The 24,387-nt window shown below is 40.5% G+C and overlaps 1 protein-coding gene across 37 annotated transcripts in view; it reads left to right on the top strand.

Moving 5' to 3' along the window:
- The window catches only part of eya1 (EYA transcriptional coactivator and phosphatase 1), a 53,615-nt gene that overhangs the window by 3,293 nt on the left and 25,935 nt on the right, over positions 1–24,387 (top strand). For 9 of the 37 annotated variants that reach the window (XM_029147739.3, XM_029147728.3, XM_029147729.3 and 6 more), the window contains 5 exons: positions 313–373; positions 15,152–15,441; positions 22,140–22,267; positions 22,781–22,846; positions 24,083–24,160. In XM_029147739.3, coding sequence (XP_029003572.1) covers positions 22,144–22,267; positions 22,781–22,846; positions 24,083–24,160 — 268 coding nt within the window. In that variant the 5' untranslated portion in view covers positions 313–373; positions 15,152–15,441; positions 22,140–22,143. Of the gene's footprint in view, positions 1–312; positions 374–7,028; positions 7,101–11,010; positions 11,084–15,151; positions 15,442–20,380; positions 20,703–22,139; positions 22,268–22,780; positions 22,847–24,082; positions 24,161–24,387 lie in introns of those variants that run through there. The other 28 variants (XM_029147737.3, XM_029147738.3, XM_029147736.3 and 25 more) reach the window with 18 other exon arrangements.

Consider the following 24,387-nt stretch of genomic DNA (forward strand, 5'->3'; position numbering starts at 1 on the left):
CTGGCCATTATGTTTCTGACATCCCTACACAGACCACATCCCCTGTGCCGCTGCTCGCTCTTCTCTCACTTCTCACAGCTTTGCCTACCGCATTGAGAAAACAGCGTATTACTGTACAAAGTGTATATGCCGTCACTCAGCAAAAGAAATCAAAATGAAAAACATATTCAAATTGAGAAATTAATCTAATAAGTCATTTGTCTTTTTAAGGTGAAGAAACACAAGCGATTAAACGGGATGATGAGTAACGGCTCTCTCCCAAAAACATGTGTGGTAACGCTTCTGTTCCATGTTTGTCATTTGCTGCGTTAGATCCGAGCGGGAGTGATTGAGGCAACCTCAACGCCTGTTGCTTCTGCTGTGCATGTGTGAGGTAAGAGACTGAATAATTGAGTTTCTGCAGTCTGCGTTAGGCCTGTGACTGATCAAGTGTTACAGTGTTTGATTGGCATAATGGCACCGTACCCCCCCAGGTGAGGTCAGTCGGAGCAACATCAGCGTCTATTACGCCTTATGCAACTCCCAGTGAGCGAAAGGCAAGACCCATATGGTACTGGTTGATATGATTATTGTTATCATTTGCAAACCCCAGCCCCCACTAAGGATAGGTGGTTAATTTTAGATGCAAAAAAAGATCCAATTACTCAGGCCTCTGCTTGTGGTTGTCCCCAGAGTTAGTGCGGGGAAATAAATCCTGTGGCCTTGATTAAGTATCTGACAATAGAGTTAGCACAGCACTAGCAGTTTATAGTAATACAGCGGACATGGGCAATTAGGCCCACCAAGTAATTTACAGTACTACTTGCAGGTGGTGACCTGGTGTGAGCTGGGGACCACCTCAGTAACAAATTAGATCATATAGGCAAGCAGAGTAGCAGCTCTGTAGGCCGGCCAAATAAAGCAGAGCCATCAAAGATTGTAAAAAGCTTGATGCATATTTCAAACTTGTTATGATTTTGTTTTGGTGCAAGAAAAAAAACATTTGGCGCAGGCTTTTCATCCATAACTTTCTACGGAATGAATGATCACTTTTATATGTTGTTGATCTTTTTACGTCAGTGTGGCCCGTTTTCCCCTCACTGCTCCCTATTAATTATGAAATACTGTAGGTCTTGCCCATTTCACTTTTACTACTTCTTCCTGCTGAACTAGGTGTGAAAGGCTGCTGTTCTTAAATAGGTGCATAAAAGTAGGAGTGGGGAAAGTCCCCCCCAGCACTCACTCACTTCAACATTATGTCATCAGAGTCAAAAAGGCACGGATGAAGAAATACAGCTTGTTTCACGCATGATTGACACCTTAACATATGGAGCTAATGAAGTGCGTTGTGTGGCTACTTCTCTGTACTGTAACAGGACAGACAGTGGCTGCCTTAATCAGAATCTTATCTTTTTATTATAATTTTGTAAAGTTTAATTCAAGTGAATAAATTCACAAGAAAACATAAAGTCAAACGTTTTTAATTTTTATTAAAACAGGAGGGAAGTTAAATGGTAAAGGCTGCTAATGATGGCACAGTCCTAGTGTGGACGGTTAGACTGTGTTACTCCATGAATAACAGTGCCCTCTTCTGCCTGCCTTTCCTGTCGGCCAGCGATTGAAACATCATTTTTGCTGTAGTTTACGGTGTGGAGACTGGCGCTCAGGGTCTGTGGCTTATCAGCCTCTTGTACAGGTCAACCGTGGGGCCTTGGAGTGGCTGGACCAGTGCAACAACACTGACCGCCTTGATCCTCACTGTCAGCACATTGGCCCTAGTGCGAGCTGATTTCATCAAGGCTGCTCCACAACGCAGTGGCTGCCCTGCTCCTGACAGAGCACCGCTGGGCTGGTTTCCTCAGCAAGCCTGTTTCATTTAAACTCAACATGTCTCCTTCTTTTTCCTCCAGTAGAGCCCCCCATGAGTGTTTGTGGTCAGTCAATGAGATGCGAAACAAAGTAACGTTGCATTGATTGTAAATGTCGTTACAGACAGTCAGCTGAGTCGGTTTAACAGTGCAATTATTAAAAACCCGCGAGCTTCATAACCTGTCGGAGCAAGCGCACCGCTGCATGGCTCTAGAGGCAGCTCCATCTATTTCCAACTATGACGGACACCCTGCAAATAGAGAGAAAAGCTAATTGGCATAAACTGCAATGATGTAAGCACCATCGCCCCACTAACAGCTGTGTGTGGTCCGCCAGTGCTTGCACAGCTATTTTGGAGATCCAGTCCAAAGGAAATGCAGCATACTGTATATTCGTACCACGCCTGCACCTCAACTTGGTCTCGAAGACAGATGGTGTAGGCAGCAAAATATTTAGTTTTGTGTGTTGACAGCGAAAGGATTAGCTTTATTGAGGTCAGCTATTATTTCTGTGGTCTTTTGTCACAGCTAATAGGTGCACTATTGTTGTAAGTCTAATATTTTTAATTTGCGAGTGGCTTTTCTAGTCACTCGTTAAGGACATGCTTCCAGTGGTATTTTCACAGATGCATGTGTGAACGTCGTGCTGGCTACTGGAACAATATTTAGCATTTCAGCTACTGCTGTTTAATCTCTTATTAGACTGTAGGTAACACGAAACAGCATCAACCTCAATCTTGCATTTGCCAATCAGCGGCAGATTGAGTGACAGGCACAGAACAGCATATCCCTTATGTAAACCCTTCCTCTACCACCACGAAATTAGAGTGGCTGTTGCTACACGCTCCCACCTCCTGCTTCTACACAAATGAGAAAGTAAGCACTCTGGTTCAGAAGTTCACATTTTGGATGCGTGCCGGAACTACTTAAGGCCAGGGATGTTTTTCAGAGGAACAGGTGGTCACAGTGACATAATTCTGGCTCGCTGTTAGGATCTTTAGAAATTAGTCCCTGCTGCTCTGCCAGAAGGGTTATTACTCTGTCAATATGTATAATCATAAGTTTATCTAGCATGTTACTAATGTAAACTGATTAAAAATGGAAAGACAAAGTTGAGATTGTGACCTGCACACATCTCCGCTTATACTAAATGTGTCCACAAACCGACACGTCACACACATGTACATCAGCGCTCGGCGCGTCTCAAGGTTCGTCTGAGAAAGCTATTTATTCTCGAACACTGTTAACTACTGGCACGTATGTGTTGGAGTGGAATGCCATTCAGAATGCAGAAAATATATTTAGTTCTCACCAACAGACAGCAAAAGGCACCAGTGGGTCTAGCCCCTGTGTGGGAACAGTTATTTTTGTAGCAGTATGGACTTTCAATTACTTTAATCTGCTGCTTGAGTCCATCAGGAACAGGACCGATTAACTTTTAGATACACCTACAGGACATATAGTATCCTGAAACTGTTTTAATTGTACTTAATTATTTTGAATTTATTACTTTAATACTACTTTTCTATAATAAGTACTATACGTTAATGTTAAGATGATATTAAAAATTAAGACATCCCTCTTGTTTTTTATCTTTTTATATCTTAAGTCTTTCATTTATAGCTTAGTTATTTCCTATATTATGTCATACAGCTTATCAAAGATTAAAAAAAATGTGTCATTCATAGTGAAATGTTGCGTCCTCGTTAGTAAGAACAAATGCAACTGCTGCTTGGTTTGTGTTATTAATGGGTGTCTTTAGGCTCATTAGTTGGGTGCTTATGGGCAGTGGAAATACCCCACAGCTGTGCTCTGTTGCCACATCCTCCTGTCAGACCCTCAGAAAACTCTCACTTCACCACCGTTCACACTTGGTCTCAGTTTCAGCCATGCAGACATGTGTCCAACAAACGTACTAGGTGCATAATAAATCTCCAGATGTCACGCTTTAATTAGATTAATGTAAAGCATTCTGAACAATCCGTTCATTCTTAACATTCACATGCAGACTGAATTATTATGCAGCACATTTTCATGTGTAAATTATTATTTAAGTGGAGGTTCACATGTATCTCCCTGGTAACAACAAAAATTCCTCACGGTTTTAATTTGGCAAACCCTGTGAGGTCTGTGCTTATATTTGGTGAAGGTTTTATCTAAAGCTGGCCAAAGCTAATGGCAAAGCCGTGTGATTCAACAGGGATGAAGTGAGAACAATGCCCAGATAAGTGTGTTCCTACCTTGTGCGTTGGGACGCACAAGGCCAGTGTTCTGAAGCTAGGCAACTGGAGGGGCCTTTGTTTGTAGTAGAAAACAGTTGGGCAGCTTCTGCAAACACAAATTATCCTGTTCAATTGGTGTTTAATTCCTGCAAAGTGTCATTCGTGTCTGTTTTTCCTGCCTTGTACAAACAGTAGAGGGCAGTGTGAAGGACCATTGAATGGTTAAGTGGAGGCGTCTGTAGAAGAGCAAATAAATTGTGTCAGGAATCACCAGTTATCATCTGTCATCAGTCAACACTTTTAAAAATCTACAATGTTTTATACTATGAGAAAAGTAAATGAAAAACTTGTTTATAACATTTTAGGGAGCTTTGTTAATTTACAACTAATACGACTATATAAAAAATAATTAAGATGTACTGTAAAGGATTAAAAGGTGACAAATATGAAGGAAAGAGTATTTTTATAGAAATATAAAGATAAAAACAAACAAACTAATTGACAATATTAAGTACATCTTTTGTCAAAAATAGCAACAAGCCTTTTACAGTCTGGTGACATTGAACTAAAAGCTTAAACTATACATGGCATCCATTTTATGACCAGAGAAGCTTTAATTGTAGCTAATTTATCACTTTCATGATTCAGTGCATCTATGTTGTATTGAATAACAGTCACTGAAGCATCATGTTTGTCCATGGCAATGCAGTTATTAACAGACTCATTGAACATATTGTGAATATGTATGTTATTTATAGAGAACTCTACTTTGACTCAGGCGAGGACGACTGAGCAAAATTGGCTTTTGAATTAAATACAAATTTAAAATGGTGAGAATCTACACATGCAGTTTCTGTCTCTCAGGATATATCAGTGGCATCTTCAAACTAATTCTCCTGCTCTAACTAGACCAATCAAAGCTCAACTGCTTATCCACATCGTTGATCTGCTAAGTGAACAATACCTTCTCTCAGTCCTCAAACTTTTTAAATGTCCTGGAGGAGTTCCTGTGTGAGTCCCAAACCTACTGAGATCTCTAATGAAGGCTTTACCTTCCAGGCAAGCATATTTCTCCAAATGACAGTAATTTACATATGATGTATTTAGAGAAGAAGAGGGCAGGCTAATTCTATTTAGAGATTTTCCTTTGTTTTAGGAGTCATTAGCAGCTAGCTCAAATCTAATTTTTACAATTTCATCAGGCCATCTTGGAAAGCCTCTGTGAGCTCATCAGAGAGGAGCATTTATTGCTAAGTGTTCTCTATTGCATTAGCACACAATAAAGTGGCCAGGGGCTGCTACAGACGTTTATGTGGAATCCAGTTAACACTCCGCCAATTCGTTTTTTATTGGGACACAATCAATTTTTATTCATTTTAAAGCCAGAATGCTTTCTTTCATTGTGTGCCTACCCCAGCTTATTATGGCCTAAACTAATTACTCAGTTGTTTTCACAAAATGCTAATGTTTATGTTAAAGATTTCCTCTTTGAAATGCAGGCCTGACATGCATATACATATGTGAAATTTTGTAAATTCTAATTCTGTCTGTCACACATGTTTCTCATTACCACAGACTTCCCACTATGTTTAAACCGCACTAATTGTATTCATTTAATTTGTAGGAGTCTGGCAATAGCAATAAGGTTTGAGAAATAACAGTGTAGTATGTTGATCTGGGAGATTTACAGTGTGAACAGACCTGGCTCTTTGGCCAAAACTGCAACTCAAACAAAATTACCTAAAATTAGAATTGGCCACATTTTAAAATGTATTTTAACCCTAACAAATTGAGGTTAATTTAGGTCTGTTTAAAGCTAAGTGAGCCTTGAGTTTTGTTATTTAACAGGTCTTATTATGGACTGTAATAAAGGCTACCAGATAAACAGACTAATATATATATTAAAAAAACAAACATATTTTATCATTACTGTTTATGCAAAATATTTTTTTGTCTTTGAAATAGTATCAGTCCACTACTGCAGTGGACTTCTCACAATCATATATGTTCTCATTACTACAAATAAAGAAGTTAAAATGTAACTTTTAGAGAATTACTCCACTCAGCATGCTTCACGTATTACAGTAATCAAAACCCACAAACGCTATTTATTTTGGTGCTTGTGTGAACAGTCGAGAGTTCAATCAATGTGTGGCGGAAAAACAGCTTAAGTCGTCTCAGTGTGAGCTAGATGGCTGCAACTTCACTGCGGTGTGATAATTAGAGTGCTTAAGTGCTCCTGGAGACAAGACAGGCCCAGATCCCCTCTTCCTCTTCTACCCCTCCTTTCATTCACCAAGAAGGTCATTAATGGCTCCCGTTTGACTCTGATATCATTCGTTGTTTGGTATCAGATGAACGCCTTGTACCCTTCACCGTTGGCACTGAAGCACGTTTGACCTCAACTGTAACACAGGCAACAGGTGTCACGCCTGTACCTGCAACCTTTAGGCTCCTGCTGCTGTTCCGTCACTAAAATCATCTTCTATTTGGTGTTTCTATTTAAAGTCACAAACACTTTCTAGCTGCATCCTCGAATGAGCACAGTAAATGTTGCCGTATTTGCTTTTGTGGGTGCATGCAGATGTTTTCTGTTCCAGTTTTGGGATTTGTCCTGCACTGGACTCTGGAATGCTTTCAACGCATTGATGAGATGACAAGTTATCATTGATCTGTTCTTACTTAGTGGGATCCATTAAATAATGTATGTGCTCCTGTGCATTACCAGTGCACTCTGCTGTCCTCAACCCATTAGAGGAGTAGGCCATGGGGCCCTAGTGGCTCTAGGCCCTCAAAGGTCCTTGAGCTTTCATTTAATTAAATTATCCTATAATGAAAACTCCCATAATGGGATTAATTTTAATTATTTATCAGTGACCGATTTGAGGGAGAGGCTGCATTAATAATGCAGGAAAAGTCGAAACATTTTTCAATTCATCACCTTTTCCTTTTGTTAAAGGTGCATTTTATTAAATGCTCTGCAGCTGCTGGAAATGATGGATAGTGGAGGTGCGGACTGTCAGGCCCAGAGGTCAGTCACAAGGGCTACTGAAGTGCTTGTCTGTCATTTAACAGTGTGTCATACTGATAAATTATCCTCAAAACGACATGCATGGTGTAATTGCATACAAATATATAATACCATCCCCTGATTTATATTAATGATTATTGGATTTTATTAATATTAGCATAATAATATATAGCCTGTAGTCTACTTTGTAAACCTCAGGTTGACTTGTTTTTAGAAAAGAAGAAAAATAGACATTAGAAGACTTTGGCGGTTGGCCAACAGAACAGGGAAGATTGTCAACTATCACAGTGTGAAACTGTAATTAGCTGGTATGGAAATCTGCTTACTTGAGATCTTGGGCATAAATCGAGGGATAGAGGTATAGCTGAGATCCGTAATCTGATACAACATTATAAACAATTACCTTTGTGATTTAAATGAGCAGATTTTAAATCTTTGTACCATTAGCATCAACTCACAGAAACCCAGGGAGGCAGAGCAGCAGAAGTGGACCAGCACAGGAGGCGCAGGAGAATGTCATTGGGATGGGGAGCCGGGTGCATTTATCAAGCCTTCATCAATAGTTGATTAATAATTCAGGCAGAGTCTAGGGCTTTTTCAGGGCAGGGTTTCAGCTAGCTTGTAATTTTGTAAATTGCATAGTCATCATGCAACGGATGGAGCAGTCTTCTGTGAGTGTACTTTGGCCTGTAGGACTTTAGTAACAAGTACAGTAAGAGCTTAATCCAGGTGGGTAGTATTGTATTCAGCTACTCCCAACAAATGGCTGTTACATAACATCCAGAAGGCAACAAGTTTTGAGCTTAGTTTTCTGGATACAAATGTGGCTGGTTTAACTTAAATGAAGATCAGTGAAAACTGCCATGACTGTTCAGACCTGACTTTTAATATATATTCCCACCACATAAAGAAAAAATCCCAAATATGTTTTGATTGTTTTAAAGGTACATTGTTAACAGAGCAGGCGTCAACCCCCTCAATTACCCATGGCCATTTTCCTGATGCCTCCCATTCAGCAGAATGGGCCTCTAATTGCCCTGACCAGTTTTACCTGTTCAGTGTCCAAAGCGCACTATTCTTCCACATTGTTTCCAAGGCAACTAGAAGCTTTTGTGACCTATAAAAAGTTGCTACTCCTGTAACCGATCCGTAGCTAGGTGGTTGTTTGTTTCCATGGCAGACTGCTGAGTTATTTATAGGACTGTCTAGCTGGTGTTGGTAGGCACATAAAGCATTACTAACAACTTTGTTCATTTTTTAGAAAGGACTTCTCTGGTGCGTTTTAGCTTGAAAGACAAGCGAAGAGTTGTTTTGGGAACAAGAAACACCTGGGGCTTTAGCAATTGAGTCACAGAGTCTAGAGGAAGAAAGGTCCACTAGCTTCTGCCCTGTTTTCCCACTGTCTGCTTTTTCCCCCCTCGATGCAGAAGCGGATTCTTGTAACAAAAACATAATGTTTATTTTGGACTTGGGTGCCTTTCCCCCAGATGACCGGAATTTCTTTGTTGTGGTTTCGTTTGTGCTTTAAACCAGGACATGAAGAGCTGCTGGTATTGATGAATCACATGTTCATCATCAGAGGTCCCTGGCAGTTCATCACGGTCATTTCCCCTGTTCTTCTTCATCAAAAAGGAACCCCTCCGTATTAAAGTGATAATTTATGTCTAATTCACAGAGTTGAAAAGGCATTCTAATTATCAAAGGTGTCAAGTACAGGGTTCATGAAGGGATCCCCCTAAAGGCACTTGGCAGCCGAACCAAACTTGCCTCTAATGTCAAAGTCTGTCTCAGGTTTTTAGCTCTGTTCAGTGTTTTTTAACTTCACAGATAAGAAAGTAGTGTCACATCCTGATCTACACTGTTCCACAGTTTTGTGTTGTTTTTAAAAATAAACAGAACTAAAAGACATCATTGCTTACAGAAAATGTGTAGACAACTGGGTTCGAGTTCAGAAAGCGTCAAAAAGGCTACAGATTGCATGGATAGACTCAAAGGTTACATATCACATTAAAACCATTTAGTTTATGGGCTCATACGTCATTAATCTTTTTTTGCACATGAATTGGACACACACTATATAATTGCCCATGTTTTTCTTCTTACACATGTTTCAGCGTACATTTTAACACAGCATTATAAAACAACACTTCCCTCTTTGTTAAACACTAACACCTTCACGTTCACTTGAGTGTTACTAAGTTGTCATCAAAGATTCACCAGCTAAATTATTGTGCTGTATTTACAAAACTATAACATAACTATGTCCTGACTAGTACAAGTGAGTACATAGTTAAGTTATTAACTTATATAGTTAAGAGTTCTACAGAGTACATAGGAAACACCTGAGCAATTTCTGCTGTTCTCAAGATAAATGCACTGAATTAAGTCGTTTACAGAGAAATAATGTTATTTTTTAAATGAATTCCTGTGTGTTGGGTGTTTTTAGTCATCTCCTCCCTTTAGTGATGCAGCCTCTGTTTATTTCTTATTCTTAATATGTAAAGTAGCCTGAGCAGCTCTTCCTGTTCAGTGGATGTCGTGTAGCAGTAGTGCACTAGTGAAAACAATAAATGAAAGGCTGTCTCCCTTACTCACGATGAGTGCTCTGATGAGTACCAGACACATGCACAGAAGTCACTATGACGGACTTTAGGGTAAGGTATTAGCATATATGTCAACACTCCTATCACATAGACTTAAACTATGATCCCATTGGTTATTTTGGAAGTTCTTGTCCTGTTGGCGTCCCCCAGATTGGACTCGCCTACTAGTTTTCAAGCTTGGAGTTCACACTGTCCTGCAGCCTGTAAAGAACTGTGCAGTTCAGCACGTTCCCGCTGTGCATTCTATAAAACGTTTGTCCATAGATGATGTGGTTTTGCAGAAGTTGAAAACTGAGCGATATTGTTGGAACTGGGAGAATTCCCATTCCTAACTTGAAACCTAGAGAAACTGTGAACGAACTTCTTAGGGAACCGACGATGGTCAAAGTTATTTTCCAGCCTGTAGTGTTTTTCATTTTATTTATGTAGGATGGAAAGCTGATGGTTATTGGTGAGGCAAATGGCCTTGTTTGTGCTCTGTATGCCTTGGCGCTCACAGGACCATAACATGAATGTGGAAGCATATTCCATCAGTGAGACAAACCACTGGCTCACACATGGCTGCCGCTTTTAAAACTGTATTTAGTCACTAAGCAGTATGGCACAGACCCAATCTAAGTGGCTTTCATCTGGCCAATTCAAACAGACGTTTGACCCCAGACATTTGCCTAATGTGTTTTTGTTATGTGGACTCCTGGCTTCACAAATGTCACAGTGGCTGGACTAGTGGGGGTTTGGTGAGTGGCTCAGGGGGTTAGGAGTTGGAGGGAGGTGAAGGGGTTGAGAAACAAGCAGTCAGCCTGAGGGGGTGGGGTGGCGAGGCAGCAGCTACATCTCTAACCCCTGCATTTTGTACCCAACCCCATTGGGAGTTGGTGGTGTGGCGAACACAAGTTTCCAGTTGAGACCAGCCCCCTCCTCATGGGTCAGACCCATTGCAAGTCTGCTGATCAGTGGCGCTGTGCTGACATGGGCCCAACTGGTTAGGCAGCTGTGGAGGAGACGGGGAGTGCCACATATCTGGCCGCCCAACGGGCGCAAGTCAGAAGCCAACCCCGGACAGTTGTGGCAGCCCTGACAAATGCTGCCATTAGAGGGCTGGTGGAAATTTATTACCGAACATGTTGGTATTTTAAAATGCAGCTGATTCAGATTTAGGGGCCATCGGTGAGGCTCTGCTTGACACCAGATTTAGTGTCGTACAATTCTAAATTCTCACCATCTTCATTAAAAATAATGGACATCTGCTCATCTTGTAAAGCTACAGTATGCATCAGATTTCACAGCAGCTGTATTTATATTCACAGTTAATGCCAAGTCTGCTGCGGAGACATCTACAGTAGGCACAGGAGGGGCAGGAGACAGCGAGGGGAAGGAACTGTGAGTAATTTGTAGGTCTAAATACTAAAGATGTTTCTATTGTAGGACAACTTTAGGCACAACAATGCCCTTTGTAATGAGCATAAAAACATTTCTTTTCTCTCAAAAGTTACATTTAAAATTCCAAGGTGTTCCAAGTAGGAAGTCATATGAGAGAGAAAATACTCACTGGAGTAATAGAAAAACTTTCAAATAGTTGATAAAATGCAGTTACATCATATCCTGTACGAAGCACCTCAAGTGTGGTCTATTCAAAATATTACCACACATTAATTTCTGCCGATTGTTGGGTTCCTTATAGACTTTCCCCAGGTTTTCCTCTCTAGTCACAGAGTACAGCTGTTGTCTCTTCGTGCGTGCTGGCTCAGTGTGTGCACTGACTAGATACCAGCTAGTGTGCACTGCAATGTTTTGAATCAACAAATAGCAAATGATAGCAATGCCTTTTGTGAGGTCTTTGTAATAGAGCTTTTGTTGTGTTATACATCATTCATAAGACAAATGGCTCTTTCACTTAATTCAAAACATATCCTCCTTGTTTTGTTTGGAACAAAGATGGCTGCAACAGTAAGGTCACTATGTTTGTTCAAGATTGTGACGTCCACTGAGGATAACCACTTCCCTTTCTTCCTTGCTCTCAGTGGAGGAAAGCTCCGAAGTATTTCCAGGTTTGAAGTATGCTGTGTTTGCTTTTATCAGTGCTCCTCAGCGAGGCATGCCAACTTCATGTTTGTTTATGAGGAGTTCAGGCTTCACTCGGAACTTTCATTCACCACTTGAAAGCACTTGAGTTGCTACTAATTTACCTTGAGGGATTTCAAAATTATCTGTCTGCACTACCATGATCTTTTTTGTGGTGAAAACACGTTATCATCAAAGTATTCCTTCAGAGTTTAATGAAAGCCTGAGTGATAGATGGGTTAATGCTACAGTATTTTGGATAAACCCGAACACTACATGCAGAGAAACATCTAAAAGTTAAACCCAAGGTAACATGTGTTTGACCCCCAAAATTGTGTTGCTTGCTTTTTGTTTCTGCTTTGATTGATTCAGCCGTCATTGTTGCTCCACAAGTTGGTTTCCAAGTTAGTATTACAGGGTTCACGCGAAAACACAAGCAGTGGGAACGGAGGAGGAGCGGACGCATACTCAAAATGAGCTTGAATTTCCCTTGGTCATCAGTGCTGCTTCACTTTACCGAGCATATGTCACTGGATGGAGCTCGGTTATTTTCACCAGGAAACTATGCACATTGAATAACTCCGGAATATCCAGTGCCTAGCACTTACAGAGCTCCTTGACAAATTGCCATGCAGCACATTTAATGTCCCACTTGTGTCAGGGCAAGGCTGGAGGATGGGAGGTGTGTGTTGTTAAGAGTTTTTTTTATTTTTAATAGTTGAACACTTCACCAGGTTATGCCTGTGTAAATATATAAAAACTGTTATTTTATCCAACGTTATCCCAAGTTCAAATTTCTGTCCTTTTGGAAACTTAGGAGTGTAACGCTCTGCTGAGACTTATGTCAAAAAAGGAACTTGATCTCTCCAATGTGTGACGTTGTATAAACACTGAAGTAGCTCTACCCAAACAAATTTGATTGCAACTGTGTCACCGGGGTGTTAGCATTTTGTTTCATCTCTACCATTTGATCCCTTGTCACACCGTTCCTGCTCCTTTCACACTGTTTATATATCCTTTGTCAAGATAAGTAAACTCACTTTACGGTGATGCTATCCTTTATGAAACAAGCGGAGGAGTCACCGCAGTTTGGTGTCCAAAAAGTAGGATTCCACTTAGATGTACATTAAGGCCTCGTTCCATCTTGAAAATGAAATCAGCTATTTGGACTGAGTCTATTCTCATGCATATGAGAAGCTGAGTGGACAACCTGTTGGCAGTGGAGGACAGTGCCGTTCTCTCTCCACTCTAAATTGCAGGCAGAGATCCCTGTAACCCCACATGAAGACCATCGAGTCCCATCAAGATAATCCTTAATAACGAAAGGCCTTTCATTTAATCTTAGCTCGCTTCTCACATTTCTTTCTTGATATAGTTTTTGGCGAGTGGTGTTTAAGTGCTGATGTCACTTGATCGGTACTAGTGAATCTTTAGTAAGCTTCTATTCGGCACATGTAGTTTTTATATTTACAGAAAATAAAACTACACATTGAATACTTTTAATGACTCTATATCAGTGCCTATTATTGTTGTATTTATACAAGTGCTTTCATCATCTTTATAACATCAATTTAAAGATTTCTCCATTTCTCATCAAACATTGTTAAACATCCATGTATTTAATACCTGGGATGTAAAAATAGTGAAACTGCTTTGTTGATTGGAGCCTTGATTTGAAACATACCATACAGCACTGCACGCGGGGAAGTACAAGGAAACGAGTTTATGCTGAAACATAAACAACTCCGGATAATGATACTGTGCAATTTGAAAATAACTCACTTGCAAAATTACATCTTGAGCTAATTTTATACAGCTGCTTATTGAAATAGAGAGCAACAGAGTAAATGCAGTAACTCGCTTGGCGTGTGTAACCCTCCGCTATTGGAAATAGTTACTTGAGAGTCCCCAAGCATCTGTTAGTCAATTGAGTTATCAGTTCGATGCGCAATATATTTCATGCTCTGATATTGAAATGTAACCCTGTGGATTTACCTGTGGGTAGGAGAGCATTTAAATTGGGGGCACTGCAGCTCCATTACATTCCTGCCAGCTCCTCGTTGACTACTACTATATGTTCTCTGTATATACTGTATGTATTTTGTTCTACACACACACACGCACGCGCACACACACACACACACACACACACACACACACACACACACACACACACACACACACACATACACGTATATAGGTTAGTGAGTGTCGACCTGCTTTCAGCATGGGTCGTGACCTCTAGCTGATCATGGGAAAATTTCCTAATTCATCACTAGGTTTTTTTTTTTTATTGAAACATGTGGTGCCATGTAACAAAAACAGACAGTAAACATACCTGACAAATTTTTATTCCTCATCATCGCCCACTGACTAGTAGGTAACAGACACTTACAAGCAGTGCATGCTAGCACAGTGTGGTATTCTTCTAGCCGTGGGTGTTCCTTTTCTCTCAGCACCTCTTTACCGTTATAAATGTATGATTTCCTTTTTTTGTACCCATTTTTCATCATTACACCTCATGTTTCATCCACAGTTTTATTATGTGGAAATTAAAAGAATTTGGTCCATTGATCTCTTTCAAGCATCATAGAACTAGCTTCCTGAGTAAAAATGCGTAACATATTTGAGAGCTGAAGTTGAACGAGCTTCTTGGCCAGCTCGAATAAATCACCAGTTTGAGCTCATCAGTAGCTGCATGGCCTTGTGTGGCAGCTTTGCACAGTTGAAATAATAATGTGGAGCAGACAGAAGGCAGTCATTACCTTGCACACAGACGCGGTGTGCACGTGTTGACGGAGGACTTCCACTAGACTGCTGTGGAGGCGGACAGAGCCCAGACACTTGGCCGGCCCTCCATCATCTGAGTTATTGACACAAACCTCTGTTTACCCTGTGATGGCGGTCCCTCTAAGACAGAGGAGTCCAGCGGTGACCTAAGACTCACTAGAGCAATGTGGTTTCAGTGAGGAAACAAAACACAACAGCGTAAGAGAAACAGGAGAGAACGGGGGAAGAAGAAGGAGCGTGTGGGCCCTCAGGGTGTGTGAGCAGGGCCTGGCGTTCCAGTGGGCAGGCAGGCCAGTGGAGGGATCTGCCCTTTCATTGTCTTAGCCTCCACTAATACAATCTGGAGAGGGCTCTAAGGCTTAAAGCTGAGTGAATGACATATGGGAAGCTGGTGTGAGGCACAACTCCCCCGTGCCTCCTCCAGACCCAAAGTCTTCCTGTGAGAGCACACCGAGCAACTTTTGTGCTTTTTCTAATCGGCAGCAGCCTCACTCTCCCTCCCTCATTCACTGCCTTTCTCTCGTCCTCCCTCCCTCCCTCCCTCCCTCCCCTCCCCGTCGCTCTCTCACTCTCTCTCTTTTTTTCCCTCTTCCTCAGACACTCGCGAGTCACTGCCTGAAGCTGTAATCGGACAACTCTCTTTCTCACTAGGACTGAGTCTCCTGAGATAGCGCACGGGGCTCCATGGGTTCCAACACCTAAAATGAAAAAGAAGACGGTAGTCTTGTAGTTTACGTTCGCTGTGCTACAGATTCTACCGCCACTTGAAGAACTGTTTCAGAAAGTTTGCTCTCCGTTCTGCTGGACTGATCAGCCTGTCTGTAGAAGATTTTAAAAAAAGAAGATATAAGCAGGGATAAACACACAAGGATTCAACTATTATTCTAGTGAGTATGACTTTAATATTTAAATTGTGTTTGACCTTCTGGTTTCGGATCAGCATATTTCTCAATGCTGTGTTTCGGTTCCTGGATGTGTTTTTTTTGTTTAATAAATTTCCCTTAGCATTTATTATACATAAGATATAATAATACATTTATGTCAACAGAGCCATTGAAGTAACGCAAAGTAATTTCTTTAAATAACATTATATTCAGTCCTGGTTAAAAATGGTACCAAAACTGCTTCACCTTAAATATTGTAAGAAGAGTAGTATTATTAATCTATAACATGGATTTATAAAATAATGAATATGAAAACAATATAAAATAAACAATAAAGGTTATTATCGCCCCATGGCAGCAGTCATCAATGATAACAGTTATCTAAAAATAACCAACTGTTTTGAATAAATGTTTAATTTTAATTTAAAGAAAAGTAAATTCACCCTGCCTTTTGATTCAGATGTGTAAAAAAAATATCATATTTGTAATATGTTATTTGGATTTTAAATAGTTTTAAATCCTGTGTTTGGTCATTGCAAATTATACTATTTTTTATTGAGGTATATAAATAGATTTGCAGTTTGTACAAATCCACATGTACATACTTAACTTTACTTTTTATTTTTTAATAATTAGCTTATATATTTAGGGGAAATATAGATCTATATATTTATTATTGATTTAAAAAAAAAAGCTTCTGTTTACTATTTTAAGTTTAACAAATGTACTAAATTTACTAGCTTCATTAGCAGTAAAATATTATTTAAATTAAATTATCACAAAAATACCCACGCCGGTTAACGTTTTGGATCAGGCGAGGAAAACGTGCTTTGGCTTACAGGAGTCGCTTTTCGACTGGCAGAACAAACAAAACCGACACAGTTAAAGCAGTTGACATCCAATGCCATCTGCTGAGGCCAGGAATGCTGCGAGGAGACCTGAGAGTCTCTCAGCGTCTGACCAGCACAACAGACCCAGAGTCCGCGCTGCATCTGCACTAGCCGGTATTTGACGTAGTGGACGACTCGCCCGCTTTAATCACTAGCTTCTCTAATTGAAGGATGTTCTGGTGTAATGTTCTGTGTGATCACAGGCTGACATCACAACTGTGTGTGTAAGGGGAATTTTATCTCTCTAATATTGTGCCTTTTCCCTCTTTTCCTTTTTCATCCTCTAATTCCTGACATTTTCAAACACCTGCCCCTCTCGGCGTGTAAAAAAGGTGTGCGTTAGATGAAAGAGGATAAATAGAGAGGCTGGGACAGACCAGTGATTCAGCCTGCTTGTGGAGTGGCCTCCGCTCCGTGTAGACAAACATGACAGTGTGTGTCACCGCCTGCTGCAACCATTCACTCACACAATAACCTTATTTATCCAATTAAGAGATAATGAGCAGGCTGATTTGGGGCTGTTTACACTGTGCATTTGCTTTGTGCCGGGAGAGATCAGGGTCTCTCTGCCTGAGTACAGAGCTCCATGCATGTGTAGCAGCAGTGTGCACAAGCAGGAGTGGTCGGCAGTGACGGTGCCATTGTTTGCCCAAGGCCTGACGTGTCTGACCGACTGAGCTGTTGCCCTCTTCTCTCAAAGGGGAGATGGAAAATGGTGAAAGACGCAAAGGGCTAATTAATCTAGTCCTACTTAGCTATTAGTTAGGAAGACGGAGAGAAGGAGAAAGAATGAGGAAATAGGGGACCTCCTGTTAAGTAGTTAATACTGAGCGATTAGTGGACAGGAGTTGTTTACTAAATACTATGGGTTGTTATTTTGTTAGCACACCAGTGTTTGGATCTGCCATGTGTGGCTGAAGGAGCAGGAAATGACTTTAAGGATTTCTGTTGATTGCAATAACAGGTCCTGAGTCACTAATACCCACTTGTTTGTTTTTAAGTGGACTTTAACATAAAGAGTGTAAGGAAGTCTATAAATGAATTAATCTCAAGAGAAATTGTGTATTGTGCCGCTCTGATTTTTTTTTTCTCTGCAATGTTTGTAAAACAACTTTTAGAATTTTCTTTTAGGTAATTAACATAATAAATTCATGAACATAATAGATTGTAGTCTTATGTTTGAGAGAATTAGGAAAACAAATGAGCAAGGTTGAACGGTATAAATAAAATGGTGAAGGGTTTTCTTTCTTCTTTGTGTTGTAAAGCCTCCCACGTCCTACGGAGGTCATGGCGGTAGGCAGGTTGTGATAAAATGTGCACCTTAAATCTTGTTTGATGGCCCCTCAAAGGCGAACTGGCCTTCTGGAAATAATTTCGAAGGTTGAAGAGCACAGTATTAACAGATTTAATGTAGCTATTGAGCGAGTTACTGGAGCGCAATGTCAAATTAAACCAAATGAGAAAAACACATTACAAGTCAACACTGTACGTCTGTTAACAAATGGTGCTTGTGATTTATAATTATGCAGAAGTACAAAAAATAAATTGATTGGAAAGCTATCCTCACAAGTGTAGCTAAAAAAAACAATGTTTTATAATTTGATATATGTCTATATTTAGATTTTTTTGTAGTGTTTTAGTACTGCAGTAAAATAAGATTAAAAAAATGTCATTTTTTAATAGAGATGAACATTTATAATGGTGCAGAGTTTGTTCATAATTGCATTTCAAATGTGCAGCCTTTGTGATATCTGTGCTTCAACTCAAAGTCATTTAATGTTGCGTTTGTTGGCAGCCGTCATTTTTTTCAGCCACATATAGAAACACAACTGAAGTGTAGCATTTTGTAAACTGTGTCTAATTCCACTCACATCTGTGTCCAATTGTTGTCTGCATCTACATTCTTTGTGAGTGGATTTATTTTTCCTAGGCCACCATGTGGATTCAGCTGACCAGCTTAAGTTGGGATTAGGTGTTTTAAAGTTTGATTTTGATTAGAATATTGTTTTTCAAAAGTTGTAACTCACAACACATGGCTTGTAGTCTGTAAAATCCAAAGGACTATAAACTGTCCAGTAATATGAATATCTATTAAATACAATACAGGGAGTGGAAAATGGAAATAAATAAACACACTCATATCTTTCTCAGTGGGATGTTCTGTTGATATTGAATAGTTTTAAATAGTTTTATAATTGTGTAGCAAATATGTTTCTTGGGTCCCTTCTGCCTGTATAATAACTGAGTTACAGTATATGAAGGCTGATGAAAACACTTTGTGCCAGGTCAGACAGCCTGCATGCTGGGATGATCTATGCTAAAAGCTTGGCTTTGACTGTGTTTACCTTTGGAAGCGCATGTCTTAGAATAAGTAAAGCGAAACAAAAGGGCCAGCGAACAACTGTGAGCCAAGCGTGTTGTGGCACTTGTTCATTTTTTTCCCCCCTTTCTTTCTCCTGATGACACTTCTAGTGCTTCATCTGACTGGGCTTTGTTCCTCTCAGCTTCAAAGACCTGACAGTTCAGGTTGAGCAGAGAAGCACATCAAAGATGGCGAATACAGACCTTTTTAAAACAATAAATATTTAGCATCTCAGAAGAAAGGCTTGTTTTTGCTTTTCAGTCCGTGCCTTCCTCTTTTCCGTCCTCCCTACTGCCCCTTTTTGTTTTCACCTGGCTGATTTCACCTGCTGGTAATGGCTGAGACACCAGCATGGGGATGTCTTCATTGCCCTGCACTGCTGAACAGAGAAACCAGCCACCACGCACACACACACACACGCACACACAGCATACCACATCAAACCACCACAACACTCTCTCTCCACAACTTCCCCCAATTCTGTGATCGCTGCTAATGTACTGTGGCAAAATGTGTTTCTCTTTCATGTGTGTGGCTTTTACTTTTGTGGACTTTCTTTTTCACTGATATTTCCCTATTGATAAGAGCTTTAAAAGTGAGGGGGTAAGACAATGGTTATTTTGCTGAGATGACTGTGTTATAAGCAGTGACGCATTAGATGAATTGCAAAGACTTTTGAGAAAGAGAGGCAGGAATAAACTGAAGATCATGCATCTGAATTCACCACAGTAATAGTTAGACATTAAAATCGGAGCAGAAATAATAATAAAAACTTAGGTATACTTGATTTTTCTTGACCAGCTGAATCCCTTTGACCTGTTTAGGGCCCTGTATACCTTAACCCTGGGCTGGAGTCAAGTCTAATATAGTGTTATAGCCATGCAAGTATATAGTTTTGCTTGATGTCTGGAGAGGGACGCGCGGAGCAGGAGTGAACGGCAAAATGTAACTGTCAGCTAAAGGAGAGTAATAGAGGCGTTTGTAGCGTCATAGGAAACATATGTGGCTCCATATGCTCTCCATGTTCTTGTTTCCAGTCTCCATCATTGTCTGAGATGCACCACTGGTCTGGGGGCCTCTAAAGTGCCCTGCGTGTGCGAGTGTGTCTCTGTGCGTGTGCATTCGCACCACGCATCTGGGGGCCTCTGAAGTGTCCCGTGCAAAGGCGTATGTGCACACATGCAGACACACAGGCGTGAGTTATGTGCCTCTGAGTTTTTGTGTTGCCACAGAGAAACAAAAGATTTATCTAATGTGTGTGGGTTGAGTGTCTGTCCTTTTTCTTCCTGTCTGTACGTTGGGAGTAAAGTGTGAAGTCAGGAGGTTGTGTGTTCCTGCGCTGCGCCGTGGCCCCAGGCTGGGGCAGGCCCAGAAGACGGTCATTAGGACCTGTCAGTGTGCTGGGAAGGGGAATGCTGATAAATTTCAGATAGTGTCAATTGCAGATGAAAGATCTGCTGAAGATGCTAGGGGTGTCACGCTTGACTTGGCTGCGCTCAACAAGTCCCATCTCCCTTCGAGCAGCAGGAAAGGGGGCAGGCTCTCCCACCCTCCGCTGCCCCTCAACCCCTTCTGTCCCCAGCCCCTCACCCCTCTGCCTACCTTCACCCCCCCTCCCTTACCTTGGCTAAGACGCTTTGCATGTTGATTGGGGGAGGGCTAATCCAGTTTGCAGCTGTCGTAGACCAATGATGAATCACCTTTCCGTCATTTGGCTGTTCTCCCCTCGCTCAGGGAGGAGGGAGGACCTGGAGGAGGAAACAACAGTGGAGCAGGGCTGCGGTTCGAAGAGAGACAATGTGCGCCTCTGTTCCCCGCTAGCCCTCGCTTCCCATTCAGCTCCAGAACAACAATAATGTTTTCTCAGACAAGCCTTTTTGTGTCATCGATGGCTCTGGACTGTGACATCGAGCTGCAGTAACAAGGACTGACATTGTTTCTGCTGGAGTAAGTGGAGGCAGGATAAAGAAAGGGAGTGTGGTTTGAGAGGACTCAAAGCCTTCTAGGTCCAGGTAAGAGGAGAGTTGAGCCTGTGCCACCTGCATTAGAAAACAGCAGCTCTGTGCGTTTCACGCCTTGGACGCTGCTGCAGTGTTGTCTGACTGGCATCAGTGTCAGATGAAGGAAAATGTTGGGCTTATTTTGGAAAATCCTTAACTGCTTCTATTTACACCTCAGTGTGGCCGTAAGCTTGGATGGTGGGATATTTTTGGGGGAAGAGTAAATTAATAAAAAACGACAGTGCAGTTGCCATTATAAAAGCATGTGTAAAGATTGAATTGGCCATTTTGAACTTCTTATTATAAATGAGATAGTTTTGTAATATAACATTGCTTAATATTTTTATTAAAACCACAAGTAAGGAAGTATCATAATACCAAAGAATTAATATACTATCTGAAACACATCAAAAGCACACAATAACTTAACCATTTAATCTCATATTTCTTTCTACATGTAATTTGATATTCCTTTGATTACTTAAGATTTGCTGTATTATTTATCTGTGCGTTCACCAGTGTTTATCGATAGAAAGATACTGGAAAGATTGGAAATTGTAGCATAATGTGCAAAACATTGTGTCCTAACTTCATTAAGTGTTAAAATGGCAGTCGTGGCATAGACTAATGTGCTCTATGGTTTGTTGCCGTACTCTTCGAGCCACTTGTGCCTCCTTTCGTCTACAGTACGTTGTCTATATACTGGATCAAATCCTCTGAGCGCAAATGAGAAGACAGAATAATGTGGCGTGGTCTTCTGTATAAACACAGAGACAATTAAGGAGCTTGCCAGTGCAAACACATGCTCCATGTGCTCCTCATCTGCCCATCACTAAAACCCCGCTCTCATAATCAAGCAGAGCACTACACTTCTACCGGGCACATTAACCATTGCCTCAAACCACCAAACATCTGTTAACAGTCTTTGATGCCACACACAGCAATATGTACTTCAAGCCCTTTTTGCTTCATGATACACCAGATCAAATTGACATGAAATAGACTTATAGCGAGATTGTTGTAATAAGAGAAATGGGAAACGATCTTGTCAAAATGTTTACTATTCATTTCAAAACTTGGAATCGGAGTCTGTTCTGTTTTTCTGTGTTGGACTGAGGCACATTTGGCTCTGTGTATATATCAATTATATTTATTTTTATCATTCTAAAAATGCCTCTATGTTAAATGAAATAAATGTTTTTGTGCAAAAAACTAATTATTAAAATTGCACATTTAAAGGTAATTATTTTAGGCTGATTTATTTATTTATTTATTTTTACCTATAATGGATTTTTACTTTGCCGTATCCTCACTTTATTTATCTAAATCTGGACTGTGTGTTGTTCAGTGTGCACGCAGCGCTGCATATCGGAATTGTGCGTCTTCCCTGAAAGGAGAGCGATGTGTAATTTGATTTGGTGTGTGCATGTGTGTGCATTTGTGTTGCAGGTCTATGGAAATGCAGGATCTAGCCAGTCCTCACAGCCGAGTAAGTGGAAGCAGTGAATCTCCTAATGGTCCCAATCTTGACAACTCGCACATCAATAACAATTCCATGACACCCAATGGCACTGAAGGTATGTGTGTGCCGTGCTGCAGCTCCTCATTCCTCATTCTCTCCATTTATATGCTTTTCCTAAATTTACAAAGGAAGGAATGACTGACACTGGACTGTGAGAGTTCTGCTTTGTTTTGTTTTTTATAATATTGTATTACAGCCAGTAAAACGTTGGAGACGATTATTGAAATGTTTTTTCTATGCTAAGTATTCTAGTGCCTTAGTGCTTGTTGCCCAGTGACTATTAGCTGTTTATTTAAGTACCCATGTAATTATTCAAAGCCAGGAACATGGAAATGACTTGAGTTTTGCATGAGGTTTCTCCTGTACATAGTTATTTACTCAGGCGGTTCATGCGCTTTAAATCCGAGCCTTTGTTTAGTGAAGCAGTCGTGCTCATGTCACAAACCAACAGGTTATTAAAAACGTCCCCGACTGTCACATAATGTCTAGGTTAATCTGGGCTTTGTGTTGTTGGTGCCTTCATGACACAGGACACGTGTGTCCCTTTGCCATTCTTTCTTTCCTGTAGGTGATAACATCACAATGCTTACCACTGCAGACTGGTTGTTAGGTTCTAACTCACAGTCCGCTGCAGGTTTGTCTACTCTTGGTGACACAATGACAGGACCGTTTTTGGTGTTTTCCTCCGCAACTCAACTGAGAGCAAGAATGAAAGGACTCTTGTTGTTTAGTTTTTCAAAACTTTAAAATAAATTTTCAAACAATATTTTCAGAAATATGTAACAGCTGCAAAATGATAAAGTTGCCTCGACTATAGTTCCTTTCATTCACAATCTCAATGGTATTTGCTGTAAGCGTGATATTGTTTTAAGCATGATCTGATACCAGCTGGATTTGAACCATGAACATTCAGATTCTGATCTTCCTGCATACTGTGCATTTTGTTTTTATTTGGACCCGGTTTTTCTAAATACCATACGGCTATGATTGTGTGCTATGTGATCTCAGTGTGTGCCAGTTGATGCATGCACCTTATTAGTATTCTTTCATTGGTGTGTTGTTTAGGAGATTTTCCCCCTTGTGAAAAGATGTTTCTGCACTGAACAAGCGTAGCAGAAACATGTCAAACATGACAGCGAACGGCTTATCCAACCTTGAAGGATCCTACTGAGCATGATTCCCTTACCCATGATTTCAGTTTGATCCCCCCCCCCATATAAGAAGCCAACTCCGGTGAAACTGATGAATCAAAAAAAATCCTGAGCTGTCAAATAACTGTGAAACAGTCCTTGTAGATCTATTCCTGAGCTGTATAATGGAACTAAGGTCAAACAGCATTTGTTACACACACTTTGTATGCTATACATTTCATTTGTAGTTGGCCATGTGGGACTCTCTAATATCAGAGATCTACAGTGATCTATTTTTGTATTATTCTACAAATATGTCATTCATCATTTATTGGTAGTGTAATTGATAAGTTGTACAGAGTCTGGAATTAGAGTTTCTAAAATTTCTGCTGCAAAATTGTTAAAGTTTTTTTAAAATAAATACCAAAAGCACACTTCCTATATGGAAAACACTGCGTGTTTTCAGCTTTCCAGGTTGACAGATAAGGATCAGGGATAAAGATAAAACTGACAATAAAGATAATGAACACATAGAAACCATTTGAACTGTACAGTAAATGTGTGTAATGTAATGTGACTATTGTAAAACTGTTGTTTGACAACTCTGCATTTTGCTTTTATTTTACTTCTTCATGCTCTCTGAAATAGATAGAGATTAATCTGATTAATCTTCCTATTTTTGTTTTTTTCCAGACAGTGATTTGGAGCATTTAGTGACAATGTGGCTTCTTTGTTTGCAGTTAAAACCGAGCCAATGAGCAGTAGTGAAATCGTCACCTCGGTAGCAGACACTTCTCTAGACAGCTTCTCAGGATCAGGTGAGTGGATACTACTGTAGTGGTGCGTGTGAACTAGGGGTGGATCACTGATGACCCGGGCCCCAGAAAGTGTCCCCGCATCTAAAATGACACTTAAATGCTTGTTCCTATGTGTGTGTGCGTGTGCAGTCTTACTGTATGAGCAGAAGAATAGACTTTCTCCAGCAGATTTCTATACTGTCTGCTTGAAAAGTACTGTAACTGCTGACATGGCAGGGAAGACTAAT

Source organism: Betta splendens, chromosome 4, assembly GCF_900634795.4.
Source record: "Betta splendens chromosome 4, fBetSpl5.4, whole genome shotgun sequence".
NCBI classification, from domain to species: domain Eukaryota; kingdom Metazoa; phylum Chordata; class Actinopteri; order Anabantiformes; family Osphronemidae; genus Betta; species Betta splendens.